The 22,048-nt window shown below is 38.5% G+C and overlaps 1 protein-coding gene across 1 annotated transcript in view; it reads left to right on the top strand.

The window, feature by feature from the left end:
• LOC105465724 (taxilin beta) overlaps nucleotides 1–22,048 on the top strand; it is a 50,436-nt gene that overhangs the window by 13,908 nt on the left and 14,480 nt on the right. Inside the window, exons 3-6 of the mRNA XM_011714308.2 lie at nucleotides 455–546; nucleotides 7,731–7,901; nucleotides 15,564–15,758; nucleotides 17,878–17,997. Coding sequence (XP_011712610.2) covers nucleotides 455–546; nucleotides 7,731–7,901; nucleotides 15,564–15,758; nucleotides 17,878–17,997 — 578 coding nt within the window. The remainder of the gene's footprint in view (nucleotides 1–454; nucleotides 547–7,730; nucleotides 7,902–15,563; nucleotides 15,759–17,877; nucleotides 17,998–22,048) is intronic.

Genomic DNA, 22,048 nt, shown 5'->3' with positions numbered 1-22,048 from the left:
TCCTAGCAACTCCGTGTTGCTGTTTCATACTAGTCAGAAATTTTGATTGGCTGTTTTGCTTCCGTTTTGTTAATTCAAATGGGAAAATGGGTGATGTAGTCTTTCAGAAAGTCAGTATTTTTGATGCATAAAATCTTTTGATTCTGAAGAATACAGGGAGGAGTAATAAGAATGGATTCTTGTGATGAAAACTGGGGGATTCTGTTATAGCAAACATTTATTGAGAGTCTGCCATGAACCTCACACTGTGCCACACATTCACAAACTTCCCAACTAACATTCACTCTGTAAGTAGGTGTCATCCTTTCTATAGGAAAGAAAATTACATCTGATAAGATGAATGGCTTGGCCAAAGTGGGGAATAATTAGCAAGTGGTCAATCTGAGACTCCAGCCCTTATCACCTGACTGTAAATTCAACACTTATTTTTTTCATGTCTTTTTTTTTTTTTAAGGCAAAGAAGCCAACCTGCTAATGCAAAATCTGAACAAGTTGCCAACACCTGAAGAAAAGTTCGATTTTTTATTCAAGAAGTATGCTGAATTGGTAAGATCTTTGATTAGCTTCTTTTCTCAGAAAGATTCAGGCTCCAGTTAGAGCTGAGAAAAGGAGACTTAGTTTTTCAGGCACCTCATTAAATAAAGACCATGGCTGGTACCTTTGAACAAGCCTGAGCTAGAATTCATAAAAGAAGAATTTCTTAAGGAAAAAAAAAAGGAAAGAAAAGTTGAGAAATAACAGCAAGAGAAAGAAAGAGGCTAGAATTGGAGTGTCCACCACCACCTCCAATATGTGTGTAATTTTGGGGCTAGGAGACTGAAGTATATGTGATTGAAAATTGTAGATATTTTAAAGTTCTTTTTAGTTTTGTAATAAAATAGAAATATACTCAATATAAAGATAAACAGGCCAGGTGCAGTGGCTCACACCTGTAATCCAACACTTTGGGAGGCCAAGGTGGGAGGATTGCCCCAGGCCAGGAGTTCAAGACCAACCTCGATAACATAGTGAGCCCCCATCTCTACAGTTTTTTAAATTCGCTGGGCATGGTGATGAGCACCTGTAGTCCTAGCTTCTCAGGAGGCTGTGGCAGGAAGATTGCTTGAACTCAGGAGTTTGAGGTTGCAATGAGCTATGATTGTGCCATTGCACTCCAGCCTGGGTGACAGGAAGACCCTGTCTCGAAATATAAATACATACATAAATAAATGTAGACAGATAGATAGATAACATATTTTCAAACTTTCACTCAGTTCTCCTACCTAGGATTTTTGAGAGCTACAAAGGGAAGACAGCAGGGGGTTGAGTCATGCCATCCTTCAGTTCATGGCACATTCTAGTCTGGTCCATTTCTGTATTTATTATCTTTGATCCTCATTCTTCTCCCTCTTGCCTACAATAGCAAAGCATTTCATGTGAATTGTTTTGTACCCTGTTCTAAGTGCTCCTAGGCAGCCGCCTTCTCAATAAATTGGGGCCCCTAGGAGCAAAGGAAGCTACTCTCAACCATCAGAGAATCCTCAAAGTGGACTGTCTCCTCACTAGTAACTCTAAAATTGGCTGGTTGGAGAAAAGGGGAGGACTTAGTGAACCCAGTGCCTCTAGTTTCAAGGAAAAACAAACACCTGCCAATCTGAGAATGAATTGTAAAGACCAACATCTGAGGTCTGTGTGCTAACCCTGTAGACTATGAGACCCACAGTTCAGATGTGGCATCCTCTCTAATAAAGCTCGGCAGTAACCTTCTCCTTTATTTCTGCTTCTACAAAAATTCTTTTGAAGGAATTCCCATCAGAATCTCTATCTGTTCCATTTGGTTATCCAAATCAGGGAAGGAAAATAAACCATATCACCCAATCCCAGCGACATGGGTTCCTCTCCCTGAAATGTATTGTGACCAGAATCACTGGGCTGATTCTCACATGTTAGCACCTCACTAGCTCCTTTTGATTGTGTTGGTGTCACGTTGAGAAAAAGGTAAAACAAATCTTACTGTAGACTGAAAGCTCATACTAATAGTAGTGAAGTTAGATGGACCAAACAATTGAACTTATTTTTAATAGAACTTATTGAGAATAATCTTTCTTAAAATGTATATATATACATTTTAGATATATTGACATAGTTTGGGGAACTTTTTAAAAGTTAGTCAGTTGCCTGAGTTTTTAATCTTGGACTTGGCATTTATATATTGCGCATCAACACTCTTGGATACCAGAACATTATAGTAGTGGAAGAGCTGTTCTAGCAACTTTCAACATGTACTATATGGGGCACATGTAAGTTATTTATACACAAAGAAGTCTATTTTGTGTCCTTGTTGTTTAGAAGAATTGCATGAAATCATGTAGTTGCAAATAAAAAGTAGTTTGGGGCAAAATACAAGTTCTTTCAGTTATTTCTTTTGAAGAAACAGTGACAGGAGAATGAAACTTAAGACTCCATATAGCAAAAAACTCCTCCAGACAGTAGGTTGAACTGCCCCCAACAGTAGATTTACCATTGCAGCTAAGGAAGCTTAAACCTCAGGACATCTCACTTACATGGACCCCTTTGAGGCCCGGGGCCTAATTCGCTTTAATTTTTTTTTTAAGAGGGCCTCCAAAACTGAATAAGCTTCAGGCCCACAGACTCTTCATCCCTGTAGATGGAGTACACTTCAGTGAGTGACTTGTTTTCTTTGTTTTTCACTCTGAATCTAGTCCTGTAATCTTTCTGTCCTTCTACCTGATGCATCCTGTTATGCTGAATTATTATGCAATAGATCCAGAAAAATTCTGAATCTCTAAGTGACTGGCTGATTACTTAACTCTGCCAACAATATTTTTAGATTATTTTTTAGACATACAAACTACATTATGAATATATATAGTGGTGAATACACAAAATAAAAATACCTCTAATCCCTCATGTAAAATACAAACTTTGTTTTATGTGTATTCTTTTCCTATTCTGCTGTATATGCAGAGATGCTTTTAATTATAATTACAGTCATAAGGTACATATAAGTTGATGTCTGGTTTTGTACATGACAGGCATTTTTCCATATAATATATAGTCTTCATAAATATTTTTTGTAAAGGTTGTATCATATTCCGTTAAGTGGCTATATCTACTGATTCAATAATTTGAAGATATTTAAATTCCTCTCACTATTTTGCTTTACCAAATATTTCTGCAATGAACATCATCACGTATCAGCTTTGTTTTTTCTCCTTCTTTTTTATGATTTTAAGAAAAATTTCCAGAAATAGGATTACCAAATTAAACAAGATGAGTGCTTTCTGGTTTTTAAACTTTATGGCCATATTGCTTCCCAAAAGAGCAGTAGAAACTCACAAAGCAAGTATCAGTGTATCAATTTTCTTGCAACTTGTATTGCACTGGCTATTAAGAATTTCAATACCATAAGTTAGGTGTCAAAAATAATATTTTCTCTCCAAGTCTGGCCCCCACTCTCACATTTCCATGCGATTCTCACCTATCCATCCTTGCTCTTTTTAGTATTTTCTGAGTCGTTTTTCCTTTGCCCCTTCAATTTACCAACACATACCAAGGCCATTCATGTTTCATTTCCAGCGCCATGTTCTATACTTGAAGGGACTGGGCAGCATTCTAGACTAATACAGGAAGTGATGTATGGTGCTGCAGTCCCACGGCAGTACATTGGGGAAGCATCACTTTTCCAGACTTACCGATATTTTCTCCATGAGCCAGTGTTGTTCATCCTGGTCTCATGGAACTCCCTGTACCTACTCATCCTCCTACCAAAGCAGTCACCCCCAATAAACAAGAGATTGTTTTTCCAGAGACCATATTCAATTCAAGCCTTACTTGCTATACTTTGGCATTTGTATCATCTCTTGTAATAAACTTTCAAACCCAAGAGGTCATCCTAGAAAAAATGAATAGGAGAAAATTGACCCAAAAAACCTATTACATTTCCTTTTCAGAAAAGAAAAATTATGAGGAATTTCAATTTTTTACGTGGAGACTAAGCCTATTTCCTTGCTCACTGATTTGGATATTAATATAGAAAACGACTGAAATATAAGTGTTCACATGGAATAAATCATCAAATTCAAAGCTGTGAATCAAACTGCCACTCTAGCTCACTCATCCTTGCAGAGTCTAAATCCTGTAATATTACCTGACATTGTATTCATTAATAAATAAAGATAAGCTCATTAATAAGTAAGGACACTTCATGACTAAATTAGGAAATGGCCTGGGAGAAATATTTTTTGCATTTAATTTCCTCATTTCTTATGTAGTTAAAACAACATCAGTAATAGGATTTTAATTTAGTACTTAGCAATAATTTTACTTTTTAACTTAGTAAAAAAGAGAAAGAAAACAAGAGAAATTACAGACAGACATTCTATATGCCTATTACAATTATACAGAAGGACTCTGCCTAAGTAAAATCGCAAAGCCTGCATTTGACTGAAGCTGTGCAGTAAGAACCCAGAGGGCAGGGAATGTGTATTTTCATTGTCTTCGATGCCAAGAATCACTTGAACATTGGCTGAATTACTTTGTTAATAATTTAAACTTTTTAAAATATAAAGGAAAGTTCTGGTGTATTATCTTGATTAATATTAGAAACAAAATAGACTGAGCACAGTGGCCCGTGCCTGTAATCCCAGCACTTTGGGAGGCCAAGGCAGGCGGATTGCTTGAACTCGGGAGCTCAAGACCAGCCTGGACAATATGGCGAGAACCCATCTCTACAAAAAAAATTAGCTGGGCATGGTGGCACGCATCTGTTGTCCCAGCTACTCAGGAGGCTGAGGCAGGAGGATGACTGAAGCCAGGTGTTTGAGGCTTCAGTGAACTATCAGTGATTGTGCCACTGCACTCCAGCCTGGGTGACTGAGCAAGACTCTGTCTCTAAAAAAATTAAAATTAAAAATAAAAATAAAACATTAAATGGATAATGAGCAAGCACAAATCATTTCTCTTTCAACTTATGAAACACCTATAGGGCGTCTTCCTCCTGACACTCAGATAAAGCCACACAGTGCAGAGTTCCCTAAACAAGGACAGTTTTGTCCACCAGGCAACAATAGGCATGTCTGTTGGGAGATATTTTGGGGTGTTGCAATTGGGCAGTGCTACTGGCATATAGCAGGTAGGGGCCAGGGATGGTGTTGAACAACTTACAAGGCATAGGATAGCCCCAACAACAAAAAATTATCTGGCCCAATATGTTACTTGTGTTGGGGTTCAGTAACCCTGATATAGGTTTCATCTTCAGAAAGTAAAGTCTAAACCAGAATGGCAAGAATAATAACAATATATAAATTTCGTTTCTTTTTTTCTTTTTTTTTTTTTTTTTTGAGATGGAGTATTGCTCTTGTCACCCAGGCTGGAGTGCAGTGGCACGATCTCAACTCACTGCAACCTCCGCCTCCCAGGCTCAAGCGATTCTCCTGCCTCAGCCTCCCGAGTAGCTGGGATTACAGGCGCCCGCCCCTAGGCCCAGCTAATCTTTGTGTTTTTAGTAGAGACGAGGTTTAACCGTGTTGGCCAGGCTGGTTTCGACCTCCTGACTTCAGGTGATCCGCCCACCTCAGCCTCCCAAAGTGCTGGGATTACAGGCATGAGCCACCATGACCGATCTACAATATATAAATTTCAAGAAAGGACAATAGTCATTTAAAATCAAAATATATGTGCAAGAAATTTCATGCCTATCTTATAACTATGGTGCAAAATGAAAGGATCACATCTATGAGCAAGCTTAGCATGAGAAATAACAGATTATTTATTTTCCAAGGAGCATATCCATTTCAATCAATATTTTTAGTAATATGGGTCTTGTTTTTACAATGCTAATTTCCACTAGTAGCTAGAAATTGCACGTAAGTTTGAAGATAGAATATCATATATACATAGCCTTAGTTTTATCTGGCAAGGGTTTAAAATGCTTATTTTAGGGTGGCAGGAGGGAGAGAGGAAAGAAATAAAATGTGAACTGAAGAAAGTGTGACAGGTGTTCATCTCGCTCAGAAAGAATAACTGCTTTTTATTTGTTATTTATTATTATGATTTTTTGAGATGGAGTCTTGCTCTGTCACCCAGGCTGGAGTGCAGTGGCACAATCTCGACTTACTACAACCTCCATCTCCCTGGTTCAAGCAATTCTCCTGCCTCAGCCTCCCAAGTAGCTGGGATTACAGGTGTGCGCCGCCACGCCTGGCTAATTTTTGTATTTTTAGTAGAGATGGGGTTTCACCATGTTGGCCAGGATGATCTTGATCTCCTGACCTCATGATCTGCCTGCCTTGCATCCCAAAGTGCTGGGATTACAGGCATGAGCCACCACGCCTGGCCCCAATGGCTTTTTTAAAATGGGGAAACTGAGGCACGTGTCAGAGCTCATGTGGCATCTGTATCCATTTGCATTAGGCTCTGTGAGGCACCAGAACACCTGAGGTCCAGAAGAACCAGGGCTTTTCCTTTCTGTTCATCAACAAAGTCGTTATTAGGACTAGTACTTACCTGACTTCATCACCATCTGGGCACTACAGGAACTAAGGCCAGTGGAGGAAATGGCTCGGGACAAACGGCTGCTGCTTGAATGTGGCCCCAGTGATGGTCAGTCTGAGATCGACACTCCTAGAGTCCACTGATCTCTCTCTGGAGGCTTCTGAGGTTTATCCCCATGCTCCCCACACCAGGTCTAGAACTCCATAATAACGTTGCCAGATGTAACAAATAAACATACATTACACTCAGTTAAGTTTACATTTCAGATAAACAACAAATAACTTTTTGGCAAAAATATGTCTCATGCAATATTTGGAATATATTAAAACCTATGCTAAAAATTATTTCTTGTTTATTTGAAATTTAAATTTAACGGGGTGTCCTGCATTTTACTGACAATCCTATCCTAGAACTTCAGCATCCAAGATGGAAAGTACAGTAGTAAGTTGATTTCATGTTCCAGGGCATTTGTGGCTGCTGGAGGAACACGAGAAGAGTTCACCTGGACTCAGCAGAAACCAGCAGAATGATCTATCTGTTATAAGCACAGGGCGGGTGTGGGTGGGGAGCAGCAAGGCATGTTACAGATATTTGCTATTCATGCTGTTGAATCATGCAGTAGCTATTTCTGATGGTTTGGTGAAAACCCGTCAATACTTAGGTAGTGGAAGGATACTTTCTCTTCTCCTTTCCCACACACAAACAATCCACACTCAGAGCCCAAAATTATAAAGAAGAGGACTTCATCTTCTGTTTACCAGAAGGCTGCATTTCTCTTTCCTATTTTTAAAAATAGTGCTAGAAGCTTGTTTCAAGGAAGAATTACGCGAACAAAATGCAACCCAGGCAGACAGACTGTTGATCACTGCCTCAATGCAAGGCATCGTCATGAACTCTGGCAGTTTACAGATTCCAAGGCATGCCTTTCGATTTTGTCTGGCTATTCAATATTGGTTAGATAGACTCAGGAAAAATATTTCTAGACCATCCAAAAATAGATCAAAGTAAAAAGAGACTAGTAATAATGAAAAACCTATCAATGCTGTGCTCTGAAAACTATACCTTCAAGTACTACAAAGGTGACACTTATGAATTTCATTTACTTCCAGAGGAAGAGATAATAGCAAAGAATGTTTCCAAACAACCATAGAGTAATCTTTAAGTTTGCTTTTTTTCTATCGACTCCAAGGAGATCCCTGCCATTTTCTTTCATGTTTGTATCTCCATGTGTACAGCTGGATGAACATCGTACTGAGCAAAAGAAGTTAAAGCTCCTCCAAAAGAAACAGGTACAAATTCAAAAAGAAAAGGACCAGTTACAAGGTGAACACAGCAGAGCTATCCTCGCTCGAAGCAAATTGGAGAGTCTGTGCCGGGAGCTGCAGAGACACAACAAGACTCTCAAGGTATGTCCCAATGGCTCAGAATAACATACTTTCTTGAATGGGCACAGAGACAGGCCTCTGCTACTCGTGGAAAGAGTGTGAATTTTAGAATTAGAGAGGCTTGGGTTCAAATACTGCCTCTGCCCCTTGCTTGCTGGTATCCTTAAATAATTTTACCTCCTCGAGCTACTTTCTTCATCCATAAAATGGAGATTAGACCAGCTTCACTGTGTGGCTCGGAAAAAATTAGATGAAGTTGAATATGTAAGGTACCCACATAGTACCTGACACAGTGCAGGCCCTTAATAAAATGCATACCATTCCCCTTACTTGTTTATTATGTTGAGTTTGTTTCTAAGGTAGGCCTTAGTTCTTTTTAAAAAATACATTTGTAAAGATTCAGCATTTTTGGTATTATAATGAATTCTGCATGACATGAGATAAATGGACACACACCGAATTGACACAATGAAATGAGATTGAGAACCAAAATGTCAATAGTCATCTGAAAAAAAAGGAAGCTATTGGAAAAAGCACTGAAGCTCTTCAGGCTTAATTATTCAATCTAAAAATAATAGACTGTTCACTTCATTGGGTCTGCACGGGTTTCATTAATTACAGCGTTCGCCCTAGCAGTGTGGTCAATTTGATTACACAGGGACACTAGCTCCATTCAATATAGCAAGATGCAGAGCTCTCCAAGATGACACTGTGTGCTTCCCCAATCCCCTTTCCAGCTGAAGATCCTAAAGCTTTTGACAAACAATAATTAATTAGACACCAAGGTTCCTGTGAGGTAGTTATTATTATAAGCATTTAAAAAGAGATACTTCAAGAAACAGAGTACATGAAAATCATTGCTGAATTTGTACAATTGAGTTAGGAAAAAAATAGAAGATAATCATGATTCCTCATTTTCCAAATTGCTTTTTGATATCTGGGAAATGGAGAACCAGCGTGATGAAGTCGAAGTCTCAAATTGCAAGTTTTAGGAGATGGGCTACTGGCATCTTGTCAACAATGGTACTGAAGACAGACACCCAGGCTGAATGGGGGCCTGAGGATGGAAGCATTGTCCTCAACTCAAGATTTGGATTCAAAGGATGCATAAATCTCTTGTGTGTCTACGTAAATCCACTGTGTAATGTTACACAGTAAGGAGATAAAAATTAAATCAGATAGGGCGGGATCATTTATCAACAAAGAAATATAAAGAGTAGAATGATACAGCATGGTCTTCTTGGGTAGTAGTGAAAGACAGAATGATCAGCTGGTCACAGCGGGTCACATCCGTAATCCTAGCATTTTGGAAGGCCAAGGTGGGAGGATCACTTGAGCTTGGGAATTTGAGACCAGCCTGGGCAACGTTTATGATAGTGAGACATTGTCGCTACCAAAAATCAAGAAAATCAGCTGAATGTGGCACATTCCTGCAGTGCCAGCTACTTGGGAGGCTGAAGCAGAAGGATCATTTGAGCCCAGAAGTTAGAGCCTGCAGTATGCTATGATTGTGCCACTACACTAAAACCTGCGTGACAGAGCGATGCCCCAGAAAAAAAAAAAAAAAGAGAGAGAGAGATCTTATTAATACCATCCAACTGGTTAGAGACCTTCCCCCACCAAAAAAAACAAAGACAGAATGATGGAAGTAGCAGGAGACCCTGTAAGTGTGCCCATATACCCTCAGTCATGGCTTCTCATTATGAACAACGACATTAAGTATCATTATTATGCCAGAAGTTATGCTAAGTGCTTTACATACATTATTTCATTTAATCTTCACGATAACCCAGTGAAGGTTAATATCTCCACTTTATTGAAGAAGAAACTGACACTCAGCAATCCCAATCAGTTGTCCAAGGTTAAGTATATTTTAAATGTCAAAATCAGAATTCAAATTCAAAATATTTTCAAATTTTCTAATTTTTTCTTTGACCCAGGGATTATTTAGAAGTATTATTTAATTTTTATAGCCTATCATACATGCTCTATCTTGATAGCATATGTACTTTGAAAGAATGTTTTTCAGATGGTGGGTGTAGTGTTCCATAAGTAACAATTAGCTTTAAATCTTTTTTTTTTAATTTTTTTATCTAACAGTTGCTAAGAAATGAGAGTTAAAAATCTCATATAATTGTGGAATTGTCCACTTATTTTAATTAGGCCATTAGGCCAATTTCTGCTTTATGTACTTTGAAGCATTAATATTAGGTGTATATACATTTATGATTATTATGTCCTATTGGTGATTTTACCGTTATGAAATGTCCCTTACTAATCTTTTTTTTTTTTTTTTTTTTTTTTTTTTTTTTTTTTTGGTGAGATGGAGTCTTGCTCTGTCGCCCAGGCTGGAATACAGTGACGCAATCTCGGCTCACTGCAAGCTCCAACTCCCTGGTTCAAGCAATTCTCTGCATTAGCCTCTCAAGTAGCTGGAATTACAGGCACCTGCCACCGTGCCCAGCTAATTTTTGTATTTTTAGTAGAGATGGGGTTTCACCATCTTGGCCAGGCTGGCCTTGAACTCCTGACCTCGTGATCCGCTGACCTCGGCCTCCCAAAGTGTTGGGATTACAGGTGTGAGCCACCACGCCAGGCCAGTAATAATCTTTGTCTTGATGTCTACATTATCTGATATCAATTTAGCCACTCTAGTTTTCTTACTCTTATTGTTTGCCTGGTGTATCTCTTTTCATCCATTCACTTTCAGCCTGGGTCTTTATATTTAAAGTGCATCCTTTCAAGATAGCATATAGCTGGATCTTACTTCTTTTCATTCCTACAGTATCTGCCTTTTAATTGCAGCACTAGTCCATTAACATATAATGTACGTATTGATGTGGTTTGATATATGTCTACCATTTTATTATTTGTTTATTATTTGTCACCTCTACTTTGTTTCTCTTGTTCTTTTCCTGCCTGCCTTTGGATTATTTGAATATTTTAAAATTACATTTTAATTTATCTCTTGTATGTTAAAATTATAACACTATGCATTATCTTTAGTAGTTACTCTGTGATTATAATATACATTCTTAATTTTTCATAGTCTTCCTGGAGTTAATGTTGTATTACTTCACATAACATGTAGAAACACTGCAACTAAATAGATTAATTTACTCCCTCAGCCTTTAAGCTATCATCATTATATGTATTATATTTACATACTTTTGTAAAGCCGATGAGACATTGTTATAATTTTTACTTTAAATGATAATATGTATTTTTTCTTAAAGACAAAACTATCCCTTTTATCTACCCAGATGTTTATCATTCCTGATACTTTTTATTCATTCTGTAGCTTCACATTTCTGTCTGATGTCATGTCCCTCAGCCTGAAGTACTTCTTTTAGTATTTCTTACAGTACAAATCTGGTAATCAATTCTCTTAGTTGTCTTTTATCTTTAAAACATCTTTATTTTTTTTAATTGAAGGCTAAATTCATTGGATATAGAATTCTGCATTGAGAGAACCTATTCGTGGGTTTTTTTTCCTTTTAGCCTTATATAAATGTTCCACTATACTGGCTTTTGAAATTTTTCATGAAAATCAACAATCATTTAAATTATTGTTCCTCCACATATGTTATGTCCTTTTTCTCTGCCCTTTTCAAGGCCTTTGTATTGATCTTTCACTTTCAGAACTTTTACTGCTTTATGGCCAGGAGTGGTTTTTTTCTTATGTATCCCTACTTGGTATTTGCTAAGCTTTTTTGTATCTGTAATTACATGTCTTTTACCAAATTTTAATTTTTTTCAGCCATTATTTCTTCGAATAGTTTTTCTGCTCCATTTTCTCTCCATCTTCTTTCCTTCTAAGATTCTAACTCTATGTGTATTAGACCTTTTGATATTGTCCTACAGGCCTTCGAGTCAATCTTCACCTTCTTCACCAATACTTTTTCTCTTTTATTTTTAGATTACCTTATTTTGATTGGTCTATCTTCACATTCAGTGATTCTTTTTTTTCTTATTTTTGTTCTGCTCTAAATCCATCCAGTGATGTTTACATTTCAGATTTTGCAATTTTTAATTTCAGAATTTCCATTTGGTTCTTTTTTTATACATAATCTCTCACCTGAGATTTTCTACCTTTTCATTCATTGAGATAATATTTTCCTTTACATCACTGACCATAGTTATAATACCCGTTTTTAAATACTTGTCTGCTAATTCCACATTTGCAGCATTGTAGAACAGGCCTCCTCTACTTGTCTTTTCTTTTGAGAATAGATCACATTTTCTTGATTCTTCATATGTCAAGCCATTGTCTATTGGATCCTGGATGTTGTGACTATTATGTTGTGGAGAATCTGGATTCTACTATATGCTGAATACTTTTTATTTTTTTAAGCAGACAATTAATTTGGTTAGATTCAAACCATAAACTTTGTCTCTTGAGCAGCAGCTGAAATCTCAGTTCAGTTCTTTTTTACTTAGCTAGATGGCTTTGTACACATGTGGCTCAAGGCCAATCAGATTTGTGTAAAGTTTATTCACAGGATCTGGGCTTTATTTCTCTGTCTCTTTTTTGGGGTGATCTCCCCCTCACTGTTGAGGGACTCTAGTTGTCCAAAACTCTGTATTCTTATTCTTCCAATATGGAAGATGGTATGTTTTATATGAGAATTTTGCCCACCTCATACTCCTGCCAACTGCAGATTTCTCTCAAGCTAAAAGCTCTAAAAAAATAGGAAACTCATGTACAAGTGCCAACTTCCCTCCAGAGTCTGTCTGATTTTGTTTACTCTCTGGTGTCATCATTGTTTCTTGCATTTCATCCAGAGTTTATAGTTGTTATTTGCAGAAGGGTCAACTTGATATGAGCTTCCTTGGCCATACTAGTGAAACAGCTTAAGTATACCTAAATCTAAAATCCATGTGCTGGGAGCTTGGGAAGATATAGAAAGACAATGTATAACTAGGTATTTCTACCATCACAAATTTTAGCTTTTACTTTTCATTATTAAAACCGCTCCTTCAATGAGTCAAACACACACACACAGAACCTCACAATTTAGGATAACTTAAGAAAGGATTGATGAAAGTCTGAGACATGGGTTTGTTTCAACAAAATGATACATATATTTGAAGTGATAAATCTGAGCCTCAAACTATACTGAAAAAGAACTGCCTAGTAAGAGAGGGGTGAGTGTCTCAGGGAGCATAATTTTCCTAAAGAAATGAGAAGCATTTGTTATCAGAATATCACAGAATTTTAATGTGGATAGGACTGTAGAAATGATCTAGTCCAAGCTACTCATATGTCTGTACATAAATTAATAATTCATTGATTCATTAAATAAACATTTACTGAATACCTATGGATTATGTGCCAGGCACAGCACCAGTTGTAAAATGCACAATGATGCTTGCGAGGTTTTTTCCTTTGTTATCTCAGACTTCATCCCTCAATTTTACTGACATTATTTTGACTTTGAATAATGTATTTGATAAAGAAAAGATAATTTTATCTCAGACGCTGTCCAAATGATTGAAAATCCTTTAACAATGGACTCAAATGTTTTAAGATATTGCTAGATTTCTTTTTGTCTCATTGAAAAACAACATAGGTCGGGTGCAGTGGCTCAACGCCCGTAATCCCAGCACTTCGGGAAGCCAAGGTGGGCAGATCATCTGAGGTCAGGAGTTTGAGACCAGCCTGACCAACATGGTGAAACCCCATCTCTACTAAAAATTAAAAAATTAGCTGGGCTTGGTGATGCATACCTGTAATCCCAGCTACTCAGGAGACTGAGGCAGGAGAATCACTTGAACTCAGGTGGTGGAGGTTGCAGTGAGCCAAGATCGTGCCACCGTACTCCAGCCTGGGTGACAGAGTGAGACTTCATCTCAAAAAAAAAGAAAAATACACACACACACACACACACACACATATACATATATATATATATATATATATAAATGGAAGATGACATCTTTTGGGCCAGGATTGGGGGTTATGATTCTTTGTTTGACATTTATTTAGTGCCATCCTAACATCTGTACCTTCTTTCTGTAACCAGTTCCCAATAAAAAAACAAAACAAAACCAAAAAAAACTTCAGACTTGCATGGGGTGGTTCATTTATTCATTCATGGAATATTTATAAATACAAATGGCATTCAAATCATGGTGTGTAGTTCTGATTCCAAACTTGCTGACTTTTAAGCTAATCCAGGACCAATGTGGAAACAATCACAATCATACATATATTTAACTGGTAGCCATAATTATTTTTAGCGAAACACATATAGTAAGTGTTAGTATACAAAGTTTAGGGAAATAATATCTCAGATAGTTTATTTCTTCAGTTTAGGAAGTACAGATATCTTCAATACCCCTGAGAAGTTGTTGCTTAATAAAAGTTTATAACATGAATAAATTATGATTTTGATATCAGGAGTCACATTAGAGTTAGGAATTGTGTTATTATTGTAGAGGAAAGAAGAAACCCAATGATAAAATATTTTCAGAGCATATATTTTCAGCATCAGTTTTTATTTTGATCACATTATTTTGTTATGATAAAGATCTGTACAATTACTTCTGTTAAAAATTATTATTTCTTTTAAAAAATCCTGTTACATAATTTGAACTTGGTAGGCAATCAAATGCAGTATAATTTTACTTGCCAACAACGAAGCAAGCTTTCATATTAACAATCAGAACTGAAAAGAATCCTAAAATGTCTGTATCATTTGTCAGCCACGTAAATGTCTCTATCTTTGGTAGGATGTAGCAAGATTAAACCCTTTTATTCGAAAAGAATAACAATCACAAAGCACTTCTCAATATAGATATGGAGGAAATTGGAGCTCATTGTCAGTGGCTAGCAATGAATGGAGAGTTTTGATTTAGGAGAAAAGAGAACAGAAATGATATAAAAGTTAATTTGCAATTCTTCAATGTTAACAAAGCGGAAGAAGGAAAATTAGATGTTTCACTTTAGAGTTAAAGAAGATTTGAAACTTAATATTGCTTTCAGATTCAAAATTTACATTGAACATTTTAATTACCCTATGTGACACATTTAATGATTGTTCTTTCAAAAACAAAATAATATCCAGCATATTTGGAAAGATTCCCTTTTATATTCTTGAATGGCTGTAATTGAGCTATGCTATCTTAGTTTCCTTTTTTAAAGCTCTTTGATGAAAGTTTTTTCTCACAAAGAGAAAATTTTTATTGTGATCACTTATATTTACAAAACTTGGTAATACAATTATGTGGTTAATATGCCATGGTTTTTATAGGGAAATATAAGATCTATTGTTCTCCCTTTACCAAACCAGAGAAACACATGATCTGTCTCATCAATCAGTAAACTCAAGGGGCCTTTTTTTCAGGCCACAGCCAAGAGATCAAAATTGTGTGACTGTGTGTTTGTTAGAAATCGCTGCAGTTCATTCACTCAGCAAGAGACCCGTCATCTTTAAAACAAGTCTATTCATCACTGACTACAAATTCAAGGCCTTCACAGCACCTGTTCTGAGTAACTATGTACTCACAGCTGAAACCTTTACTCATACATTTATTTTGGGGCTGAGCAGCTTTAGCCCTAGAGAACTGAAAAAAAAACATCCCACCTACTCTGCACACTCATCTCCTCTGGGTGACCTAATCCTGAGTTCTATAAACCCGGGGTGCATTTAAACAAAATGTTTTGCTTTTTATTCGCAGGAAGAGGCGCTTCAGCGGGCACGTGAGGAAGAAGAGAAAAGGAAGGAAATCACAAGCCATTTCCAGAGTACCCTCACGGACATCCAGGGCCAGATTGAGCAGCAGAGTGAGCGAAATATGAAGCTCTGTCAGGAGAACACAGAGCTTGCAGAAAAGCTGAAAAGCATCATTGATCAGTATGAGCTCAGAGAGGAGGTGAGAACCACATCAAACAACTTAGAACAGGACATAGATCCGGATCTGGGTGGTCAAGGTGGGAACTTGGTTAATAAGACAGTTACAGCCAGCTCTCTCAACAGATTCATATTTAGGATTGGATTTCCTTGACTAGCCAAAATGAAGACAGATGGTCTTACAAAATACCTGACTGAAAGTCATATGGGATTTCTTCAAAACTGGCATCATTGCAAAGTAAAGGCAATAAATAGAAAGTGATAGGCTGTGGGCACAGTTTTCCTTGAAAATAATATTTCTCAGCCTTTTAAAAAATCCTCTCTGTATAGCCAGAAATAACTCACGCACTCCTTAAGAATTGCCATGTCATCTAAATTAAGAGTCTGTATTCTGGCCGGGCGTGGTGGCTCATGCCTAGTAATCCCAACACTTTGGGAGGCCGAGGCAGGCAGATCAAGAGGTCAGGAGTTGACCAGCCTGGCCAACATAGTGAAACCCTGTCTCTACTGAAAATACAAAAAAATTAGCTGGGCATGGTGGTGGGTGCCTGTAATCCCAGCTACTCAAGAGGCTGAGGCAGGAGAATCGCTTGAACCTGGGAGGCGGAGGTTGCAGTGAGCTGAGATCACGCCACTGCACTTCAGCCCAGGAGACAGTGTGAGATTCCATCTCAAAAAAAAAAAAAAAAAAAAAAAAGAGTCTGTACCCTACTAGGCCAATAATAGTATTAATAATGTCATCATTGTGATAATAATTATGTCATTTATTCAGTGCTTAGTTTGTATCAGGCAATGTGCTAAGTGCTGAACTTTACATACAATATGGCATTTAATTGTCTCAATCTTATGCACTAGTTAATAATATATTATAGATGGGAAGCAGAAGCTAAGAGATTAAACCACTTACCCACAGTCACAGGAGCCAAAAGCCTTTTACTTTGAATAGGTTATATTAGGGGGATGATCAACGTCTTTTGTTATCACCAAATTATATTTTAATATTTAATATGTTTTTAAGATTCCAAATACCCTCTCAGGATTTTGATACATCATATTCTGTTCCCTATCCCACCCAAATTTTAAATCTCTGCTTTAAAATGTAACATAACATAGTCAAAGCGGCTCCGTTGGCAACATGCTAAGATTTTATCAAGCACAAAACTGAGCCAACAGCATATGGTCGCAGTGGTTAGGTAAATCAAGAAACTCCTCACAGTAAGCCAAAATGCCATGCTACCATTTTATCTTGTCACGAGGATCAATCCTGCTCCAGAGTGGAGGTTCAGACTAAAGAAGAAAGGAAGGAGTGAAAGCAAAATATCCATACTCTTCAGAGAGATCTCAGATGGGAATGGGCTGCTATACTAGTTGTATATTCCTGGGACTGGTTCTAAGTAAAGCCCAAGGGTAGAATTCCATGTCCTGTTTCTGATGGGACCTCCTAGTGACCAGGAAGTTATCCATACTGAGGTAGAGTTGTAAGTTTCTCTTCACCAAACTAGTCCAGAGGTCAAAAGGTGTGGCGAGCTCTGCATATTTGCAAATCAATTTCTCTATGACCCTTGTCCTTGTCATCCCCACCAGAGCAACAGAGTAGAATTCAGGGGGGCTCAGGCCTCACTCCCAGACCTCAGACCACATGCTGGCACCCCAAGACTTTCTCACAACGCCAGAGGCAAGAATGCGGAGAATTCATCATGATAAATTGCACTAATGTTGTGATTAAAAGTGGTTTTATAGTCACAGAAAGAGCCAAAATACCAAATAATACAACTGCAGCCCCTGTATATTGTATACTGATAGATGATTGTCTGCGCTGTCTAACATAATAAATAGCATCATATCTAATAGTTACCAAATGTAGAAAAATATTGTATGGATCTTTTGGTGTTGACACTGCTGAACTCTGGTGCCTCTACCTTTTGTAGCTACCTTTGTGTGTGTGGTGCAAAGTTGGGGGTGGGCGTGGTTCACCAATTTACAGCTTTAGTATAAAGCTGTAAGTGATGCCAATGCATTTATCCCTCTCTTCTTTTACATCTTAAAACCTGGAGAATGTATATTAATGTGAATTATTTTATTTTGCATTTTTAAGCACCAATAATAAACCAGACTTTCTATGTATACTTTATTTTTCTTAGCATCTGGACAAAATATTTAAACACAGAGAACTGCAGCAGAAGCTGGTGGATGCAAAGCTTGAGCAGGCCCAAGAAATGATGAAGGAAGCAGAGGAGCGACACAAACGAGAAAAGGAATATGTACTTATCATTTTAGTCATTCTGCATATCTGCTCCAACTCAGTGTCAGAGACACTCTGAGCAAGTTGTTTTGTATTTATTTATTTATTTGAGACAGAGTATCTGTCGTTCAGGCTAGAATGCAGTGGTGCGATCTCCACTGCAACCTCTGCCTCCCAGGTTCCGGCAATTCTCCTGCCTTAGCCTCCCAAGTAGCTGGGATTACAGGCGCCCACTACCATGCCCGGCTACTTTTTCTGTATTTTTAGTAGAGACATGGTTTCACCCTGTTGGCCAGGCTGGTCTCGAACTCCTGACCTCAGGTGATCCACCCCCATCGGCTTCCCAAAGTGCTGGGATTACAGGCATGAGCCACCGCGCCCGGCTGCAAGTTGTTTTTATAATGGTCAAAGAGCACTAGACTGATGGAGAAAGAGCCCCAACTTCTATGGAGAACTAAATTAGCCAGCCCAGTCTGAGGCACTGTATCTACACTACTTTCTACATAAAATCGTCATGCATCCATTCCACACATATTTTTCAAGTGCCTGTTATCTGCTAAGGACTGTGTTAGGTGCTGGGACATAGCCGTGAACAAGACAGAGAAGGGCCATCTCCCACTATGGAGATCAGAGTCTAACTGGAAAAAGAAAGGCAATAGACGAGCAAACAAGGAAGGGTCATTACAGACAATAATCACTGCTACTAAGGAAATAAAGAGAAACTGAGAAGGGGCCAAAGAAGGGGACGTACTTTAGATTGAGTGACCAGGAAGGCCTCCTGGAGGGAAGAATGCTTGATTGAGCTAAGCCCTGCCCGATGAGGAGCTGCCACTTGGAGCATCGTCTCCAGCATCTGCAGCAGCAACAAACACCCTAATGCTGGAGCCAGTTTGGTGTGCTCCAGAAACAGGAAAAGGTCAGGGAAGCAAGAGCATGGGGGAAAAGTTCAAAATGAAGCTGGAGAGGTAAGCAGGGGCCAAACTGGGTAGCTTTGTAGGGCGTAAAAAGTCATTTGGATTTCATTCTAAATACAATGGGAAAGTACTGGGTACTTCTGCAAAGGAAGTGATGGCATGATCTACTCTGCATCTGCTAAGATTAATTTGGCTCCTGGATGGAAAATAGACTGCAGAGGGACAAAAGAGCAAGAAGACAATTAGGGGACTACTATAGCAATCAGATGAAATGTGACAATGACCTGGTTTAGGGATATGGCAGCAGAGAAGAGGGCTGGAGATGGATGAAAGTTGTTTTCAATGTGAAATCAACAGGCAGTGCTGCAGACCTGAAGCTGGTGACAAAGAGAAAAGGAGAGAGTCAAGGATGACTCCTAAGTTTTGACCTGAGGAAACTGAGTGGCAGTGTTTATTGATATCTCATTAACTCCAAGCACCCCCTAAAAAGCTGTAAGGCCATTATACGGATGAGAGAATTGAGGCTCCAAGAAGATACGCAACTTGTAAAGGTCACACGCTGCTGACTGAGCAAGATGTGTTTTGATCTTCTGTGCGTCTGTTCCCAAAGCCCACACTCTCTGTGACGATGCATCACACTCAGATGTGTGTTTCAGAGGTATGAGTTGAGGCATGTATCTGTTGCTGGGGTGAGAGAGAGGTAAAACATAGTCCATGGACCAATTATTCAAATTTGGCCATTTCACATTTTGATCTTGAGCTTTTCATTTACTCAAAATCAGACCAGAATCAATTCAATTGGTTAGAATAGTAATTTTAAAATAACTTTTCAAACATGGCAACAAAAAGACAAATTTTGGGCAATATAATCTGGTGGACATTGGATAATTTCAAATCAGAAGTCCATGTTCTCTTAAGAAAAAGATTAATTTATGAAATCCATCTACAACCTAGCTCTGAAAGCAAGAAATAAAACATTCAATTATTATTCACAATCCAAGAGAATAGAAATTCCACCATTGGTGTAATTACCCTCTTGGGTAAAATATGCTTCCCACAGGATATCAGTACTTTGTTATATAACACATGAGACACGACCGAGAAAGAACTAGACAAAGATGCTCATGAGAGACATTGGAGAGCAGGTTTGAGACGATCCAGCCTTAGCAAGAAACTAGCACCCCGCCCTGGTTCAGCAAAACAGATTTGAGTCAAAGAGAGGGAGCTCCCCTCAGTTCTTCGAAGCTAGCCGCCTACCTGGGTTGGAAGTGATGAGGTATCAGGTCATCCAGGCAGAATAGGCAGCCACCAGCCTCCCTCGAGGTCAGGGGTCACCAGTCACAACAAGGCTGCATAGCCAGCTCACAATAAGCAGGCACAGTGCCAACACTCCCCTTAGATGGCCAGAGGGGACACTGTAGGGCTTCTATTCCACAGCTGCCCTAGTCCTCTCATAGGACCAGTCAGTTGCACTTCTATTAAGAATCAATCTTCACTGCATACTGGGAAGCATAGAGGAACAAATACAACCCATTTTACAAATGGAGAGGTTGGGCCGTAGGAAAAAGACAAACTTAGATGAGGAAAAAGATGCTTTCCAGTTTTTAAAAATAATGATTGTATTGTTGGTTTCTTTGGTTCCGATTACATAAGCAATGCATAGACCTCGTGGACATTTTTTTACAATAGGGATAAACTAAAAGTAGGAAATTTAAATCAGCCTATCTTCAAATATAAGAGAAACTTCTTAATTGATGGCCTCCAGACAGACTAGCCAAATTGATCTCTGATGTTCACTATTGTCTTTGTGAAACACACTAACTGATGCCCACAGCATGCTGACTCGCAGGTCTACCAAGCCACTCTCTGGAAGGGCTACAAATATTTGCCCCAGTTTAGTAAAGTGGAGCTTACCAAGAATCAGCTCTTTGCACAAACCTTTTCTTTCCAATTGCACTTGCTTTTGTGTAAATCAACAGGATGTTACATAAACTGATGAAATATAAGTATGAAAACAAAAAACTGTTTGTGCAAATTATGCTTAGTGCTTTGAAAGACTAAATGCAAACAAGTGGCAAAAAACTGTCAAACTAGATATGAGTAGCTATAAAAGACTGGGGGGAAGTGGAAAACTCTAGAGAATTATCCAGTCAAGCTGCTTCACAAGTATTTTTAGGTTGTAGCACTATTGCTAAACACACACACAAGCCTAACAACCTAGAAATCTTATATGGCACACTATGTATGTGATTTTTTAAATAATAATAAAAACAAAATAAAAAACCCTCTGAACTCTAATCAGAAGATCCATACCCAAAACAAAGACCACAGCCCCTCCTCAAAATTGAGAAATAGACATTCATCTTAAGTTAAAAATTACAAGCTTATATATGAGTGTGTCATTGTATGCCCAAATCACCTTTTCAGTTTAACCCATCAGCTCTCAGGGGCCAGGATTCAGACCAGTAAGTCAAACTTCTAACCTGTATTTCTCAAAATGTAATCCACAGACCACTGATATCCAGACCATTTTGGGTATTTTCTTTAAGCACAGATTCCAGTCACACCCTGTACTTCCTAAATCATATTATCTGAGAGGCATCTGCATTTTAATATGTTCCATAGGAGATTCTGATGCATGTTAGAAGCTCTGTGTCAGGAATCAGGGACAAAGACCAAGGACATACATATTTCTTACTGTATCACATGTGCTATGGTGGAGAACAGTGGTCTAGGAGAATGATTCCAGGTTTACTATCAAGAAACAGTTGTTGGCCAGGCACGGTGGCTCATACCTGTGATCCCAGCACTTTGGGAGGCCAAGGCAGGCAGATCACGAGGTCAGGAGTTGGAGACCAGCCTGGCCAACATGGCAAAACCCCTTCTCTACTAAAACTATAAAAATTAGCTGGGCGTGGTGGCAGGTGTCTGTAATTCCAGCTACTGAGAAGGCTGAGGCGGGAGAATCGCTTGAACCCAGGAGGTGGAGGGTGCAGGGAGCTGAGATCACACCACTGCATTCCAGCCTGGGCGACAAAAGAGAAACTCGGTCTCAAAAAAAAAAAAAGAGAAAAAGAAAGAAAAGAAACAGTTGCTGACAAAAGTGCACCAAGTGAGGAAGTTCTGGAGAGGTTCAAGCAGAGGCTGAATGATTGT

The sequence above is a fragment of the Macaca nemestrina genome, chromosome 5 (assembly GCF_043159975.1).
Source record: "Macaca nemestrina isolate mMacNem1 chromosome 5, mMacNem.hap1, whole genome shotgun sequence".
NCBI classification, from domain to species: domain Eukaryota; kingdom Metazoa; phylum Chordata; class Mammalia; order Primates; family Cercopithecidae; genus Macaca; species Macaca nemestrina.
Note: the sequence above shows the minus strand (reverse complement) of the source record. Positions and strands in the feature narration are given on the sequence as shown.